Source organism: Hibiscus syriacus, unplaced genomic scaffold (genome assembly GCF_006381635.1).
Source record: "Hibiscus syriacus cultivar Baekdansim isolate YM2019G1 unplaced genomic scaffold, ASM638163v2 tig00110987_pilon, whole genome shotgun sequence".
In the NCBI taxonomy this organism is placed as follows: Eukaryota; Viridiplantae; Streptophyta; class Magnoliopsida; order Malvales; family Malvaceae; genus Hibiscus; species Hibiscus syriacus.
Window position 1 is genome coordinate 2,768,124 of NW_024062941.1, and position 5,515 is coordinate 2,773,638.

Genomic DNA, 5,515 nt, shown 5'->3' on the forward strand with positions numbered 1-5,515 from the left:
TTAGCAAAAAAGAACGAGTTTAAAACGTAAAATAATTTGACGACTATTTTATAGCTTTTAATAATTAAAAAAATCAACGCAGTTATGCCTTATAATAAAAAAACCACTTTATAACTTTTTAACATGGAAGAACTAAATAAAATAATACCTTATAATTAAAATACCGTTTATATACTTTTTATTTTTAACATGGTAAAACATATTAAAAAGAAAGAAAGAAATTCAGATACGGTGGGGGGAATACTAAACAGTAGAATAAATGTAACATACTTCGAACTTAAAAAAGGGTAAATTACAAATTTGATAACTAAATTTTACTCTCTTTTCAATTTCACTTATTGTATTTTAAATTTTTTTTAATTTTTTCACTGAATTTAATATATTGAGTTTTTTATCACTCAATCGATTTCTCACTAACGGCTTTATAAATGGATTGTTACATAAATACAAAACAATGTCATTTTGGTAAATTTTTAAATTTTTTAAAAAAAAACATCATTTTAATGTCGTAAACTATTTAAAGATGGAGTGACAAAAAAATTCAAAAATTTAATGAAAAAATTAAAAACTTTTAAATTTAAGTGAGTAAAATAAAAGAGAATAAAATTACGGATAATTTTCTAAAAAATAGTAAAAGAAAAGAAAAACGACAGTTCACATTCACACCCAGAAGAGCTGGAATGTCGACAATCAGACCAAAAACATCTGACATTCTTAAACTTTGTTACTTTTATTAGGCGTATTTACTTAATTGACACATTTTGTCTATAATATTCTCTTTTTAATACCCGTTGATCAATATTTCTCGAAGTAGCATCATTTGGCTGACGTGGCGCAAAGGCGTATCCCCGGGGACGCGCTTTCCCGAGATTCTGTGACTTGGATGCCACGTGTGGAAGGCGCATCCCCGAGGACGCGCCTTCTATTAAATGTCATAAATGCCCCATCCGTTTTTCCCCAACTATCCCTCCTCCTCCCCTATATAAACCCCATCACCCCTCCCTCATTTTTCATACCAAAATCATCTTCTCCTCTCTTATATAACTCAAATTCTCCAACAAATTAAAAGTAAAACTAATTTGATAAAATATGTAACTATTGAAGATTAAATGTGTAATTATACTAATTTTATTAACTTATGCATCAATATTTTATTTAAATATTGATAACAAATGACTAGATTGATAACATTTAAATAATTAACTGATAAAATTAATAGATCGATAATAAAAAACACTTTACATAACATATTAATTAGAGAAAATAACCTCAGTGACCAAAAATCCCAGATAATATACGATTTTGACCAACTTTTTTTGAATTTGCGAAAATGACCAACAAAATCGCAATGCGATCTTTAATTCGCATTGCGATCTCCACTATTGTAAATTCGCGTTGCATTTCGCGTTGCGATTTTCCATTTCGCGTTGCGATAGTCTACAATGTTGTTGCGATTTTTTCAAATTCGTTGCGAAAGTCTACGGTTGTCGTTGCGATTTTCCAAATTCGTTGCGATAGTTAAAAAAAAAAAGATTTTGTTTCTTAAGAATTTTCTCTAAAAATATAGTATCCGCGCGGACGTGTCGAAGACACGTATTACCACGACCACGACCACGACCACGACCTGAGATGAGACGGCGGCGGCGGCGGCGCGCGAGAGTCCCCCTTGTTCTCTATCACTCAACAAGGAAGTGGGAAAACCAAACCTTAAATATCATTCTCAATAGTGTTTCCAATACTATGTGGGATTGAGCATTACCAACACTTGTTTCCAATACAATGTGATTATTCAGGAAACAATTAACAATCATGCACCTTAAAATAACTGAATCAGCAACCAATTGCATTAGTATTATACGATTAAATATGTCATAATTAAAAGTCAATCTACAATCAATCGCGATTATTACAATTTTAAGCAAAACATTCAAAAATAATATCACTATTTAAGGCTCAATCCCACATAGTATTGGGAACAAGTGTTGGTAATGCTCAAATCCCACATAGTATTGGAAACACTATTGGGAATGGTATTTAAGGCTTGGCTTTCCCACTTTCTTGTTGAGTGATAGAGAACAAAAGGGACTCTCGCACGCCGCCGTCCGTCTCGGGTCGGGTCGGGTCGGGTCGTGGTCGGGGTCGTGGTCGTGGTCGTGGTCGTGGTCGTGGTCGTGGTCGTGGTCGTGGTAATACGTGTCTTCGACACGTCCGCGTGGATACTATCTTTTTAGAGAAAATTTTTAAGAAACAAAATCTTTTTTTTACTATCACAACGAATTTGGAAAATCGCAACGACAACTGTAGACTATCGCAACGCGAACTGGAAAATCGCAACGCGATTTTCAACTATCGCAACGCGAAATGGAAAATCGCAACGCGATTTTCAACTATCGCAACGCAATTTTCAATTATCGCAACGCGAATTTGCGATAGTGGAGATCGCAATGCGAATTAGAGGATCACATTGCGATTTTGTTGGTCATTTTCGCAAATCCAAAAAAAATTGGTCAAAATCGTATATTATCTGGGATTTTTGATCACTGAATTTATTTTCTCTATTAATTATTTATAATAAAAATAAAAATAAAATCTTTATTATTAAAAGAAATATCAACGTGGCATATGACTCAGCAGAACCCAAATAGAAGACGCGTCTTCGGGGATGCGCCTTCCACACGTGACATCCGAGTCATCAGAATCTCGTAAAAACACGTCATCGAAAATGCATCTTTGCTCCACGTTAGCGAAAAGATACTACTTCAAAAAATATTAATCAACATATGTTAAAAAAAATATTACTGATAAAAGGTATCAGTTAAGTAAATACGCCATATCCCTCACTCTGGGCTCCACAGCAACAGTTTCTTCTTCTTCTTTTTTTCTCTCTTTTGCCTCTATATTTTTCAACAAACATCAGGAAAACTAGATTCTAAAGAGACATGATCATGTCTAGGGAAAAAACCATGTCTTTTTCTTCTTCTTTTTCCTAAAGTAAAGAAAGTGGTTTCCGGTGAGAGGTGCTAGGCGCACTACCAGACATATGGGCCCCACATCATCACTTCATCCACCTTCCCTAGACCCTTCTTTTTGCCCTCTCCTATACCCCCTCAAGGAAAAGAAAAGCCTTGTTTCTTCCATTTTGCTCTGTTAAAACTAGCTAAAGATTCTGTTTTTTCTTCACTTGTAACCAGTCTTGAACTTTGGGTTTCTTTCCTTGTTTAGTGATGGAAGGTGGGTTAGTTTTACTTGGCGGTGGCGGTGGCGGTAACGGTGGTAGTTCTTCTGGGGTTTCGACAAATGAATCTGCGGTGTTGTCTAAAGTGGAGGTTGTTTCTGAGGCTGAGAGTGAGTTGGAGTTGGGCTTGGGGCTGAGCCTTGGTGGCGGCGGCTGTTCTACAGGGAAGACCAAGGCTTCTAATTCTTCATGGGGAGAGTGTGGCAGAATCTTGACTGCAAAGGACTTCCCTTCTTCAGTTGTTTCTCAAAGAACAAACAATGGCGGTCCTTCTTCTGTTGCTGTTTCTGGGACCAAGAGATCTGCTGAGTCTGTGTCCCATGACAGTGGTTCCCCTACTGCTGTCAGGTACCACTTGTTTTATCAATATCTGTTATGCCTATAACATGTTTGAAGAAATTCTTTCTAGTATTAATATTGTTCATTTTAATGCTTGATATTGCAAGCAGCCAAGTTGTGGGGTGGCCACCCATAAGAGCTTATAGGGTGAACAGCTTGGTGAACCAAGCAAAGGCACAGAGAGGTGATGAAGAAGATAAACCCAAAGATGATTTGAAGAAGAAACACAATTACAATGGTAAACAAATCAGTTCAACTGTTAATGAGAAAGGCCATCTTGGGTTTGTTAAGGTGAATATGGACGGGATTCCAATAGGAAGGAAAGTTAATTTGAATTCTCATTCTTCCTATGAGAGCTTGGCTCAGGAACTTGAAGATATGTTCCTTAGATCTGCTAATTCAGTTGGTAATTCATCTTTAGTTCTGTTATAGTGCTCTTCTCTGCTTTGTATTAAGATGCTAATGCGATTAAACCCGGTTTTACCGGTGCAGAGAAGGAACCATCAACAATGGCTTCTAAGCTTTTGGATGGATCATCTGAATTTGTTTTGACTTATGAAGACAAAGAGGGGGACTGGATGCTTGTAGGAGATGTCCCATGGAGGTATGAAATATGAATGAATGTAATTCTTGCTTTAGCTAATTGTAATTGTCCATTCATATAGATATGAAGTTGATTGGTACACTTAAGTTTAATCAAAACCAACAGCAGCAGCCAGAAAATGAATTGGAAGTAGTTCGATTCGATTGTTGATTTCCATGCTAATGATGCTTATAGTATGCGTTGGTTTCTTGTGATGTTTCAGGATGTTTGTCAGCTCAGTTCGAAGGCTTCGAATCATGAGGACCTCTGAGGCTAATGGACTTGGTATGTATAAGTAAAACATAGCAAAAGATTCTCGATTCCATTTTCGGTTCTGTTCTTCGGTTTCTAAATCCTGTTTCGCATTTGTTGCAGCCCCGAGATTCAATGAAAGCAATGGAAGGCAAAGAAGCAAGCCCATTTAGTCACATCATCGCTGATATTCCATAAAAAAATGAAAAAGAAGAAAAAAAAACTCCACAGGTTGAACACTGAAGTTAAAGCAAATTAGAGAAGGTGAGCTGAATATCGACATCACGCTCGAGATTCGTTCCTCACCGCATGTTAGAGTCATCGTCCTCGAATCTTTACATGATTCTCGCTGCTGTTTTTTTGGTTGGTTTTGTTTTTTTAGGTCTAGTTTTTCACTCTTATACAGTGCCATGATCATATACAATCCAGCAACCTTTGACTGAAAGCTGTTTTGTCATACTGTAAATACGGGACTATCTCCAAATCTGGAGAGTGTTTTTAGTTTGCTGCTATAAAATTGCAGCTAAAGTTTTTACATTTTTGTGATCATAGAAAGAAAAGTTGTGTGATTTGATTTAAAAGTGTTTCCATTCTCTTGATTGGCTATGTTTTTCTCTATATTTCAGTTCTCGAGTGTTTTGTCATCTCAGCTTCGTATGTGTAGTTAACGGATGAATCTAAAATATAATCTGTTAAAAGATTAGAAATCAGTTGTAATCGAAAAACTTACCGAGGACGAAACTCTTTATAGTAATTTGGGTAACATATTATGTTGAAATTGAAAATATTATGTTTTTCACAACAAATCTTGTATAATTATTCCGGTTGCAACTTAAAAAGTTACCACTACGATATTCTCCCGAAATTATTACTAATTATGTAAATTTTTTGAGTTTGGAATAGAGAAGCAACATTTTATGTTAAAATTCATCGTAATGTAACATTCTTAGTTGCAACTGAAGTTAGGCATAATGTCAAAATTACCTCCTATCATTTACTAAATAGTCATTTTATCCATATTCTATTTTTTTTGGAGCGTTTTGACCACTAAAATTTCATTTTAAGACAAAAAGACTCCTAACATTTGATAAATAATACCTTGTTCC

The 5,515-nt window shown here is 35.6% G+C and overlaps 1 protein-coding gene across 2 annotated transcripts; it reads left to right on the forward strand.

Moving 5' to 3' along the window:
* The first annotated feature begins 3,113 nt into the window (after positions 1-3,113).
* On the forward strand, positions 3,114-4,893 carry LOC120148832 (auxin-responsive protein IAA13-like). Of its 2 annotated transcripts, none has more exons than XM_039161840.1 (5): positions 3,114-3,583; positions 3,685-3,980; positions 4,067-4,178; positions 4,381-4,462; positions 4,533-4,595. In XM_039161840.1, exons 1-4 carry the CDS (start codon positions 3,225-3,227, stop codon positions 4,454-4,456), a joined length of 843 nt encoding a protein of 280 aa, XP_039017771.1. In that variant the 5' UTR covers positions 3,114-3,224; the 3' UTR covers positions 4,457-4,462; positions 4,533-4,595. The 2 variants fall into 2 exon arrangements, with proteins under 2 accessions (XP_039017771.1, XP_039017770.1); XM_039161839.1 differs by having other exon boundaries at positions 3,115-3,583; positions 4,381-4,442; positions 4,533-4,893.
* The last annotated feature ends 622 nt before the right edge of the window (positions 4,894-5,515 follow it).

Bases quoted from the DNA above. Each gene is read 5' to 3' on its own strand.
- LOC120148832 (XM_039161839.1), top strand. From the start codon at position 3,225: ATGGAAGGTGGGTTAGTTTTACTTGGCGGTGGCGGTGGCGGTAACGGT. The intron at 3,584-3,684 runs GTACCACTTGTT...TATTGCAAGCAG, and splicing joins GGTTCCCCTACTGCTGTCAG to CCAAGTTGTGGGGTGGCCAC. The intron at 3,981-4,066 runs GTAATTCATCTT...TTACCGGTGCAG, and splicing joins TAGATCTGCTAATTCAGTTG to AGAAGGAACCATCAACAATG.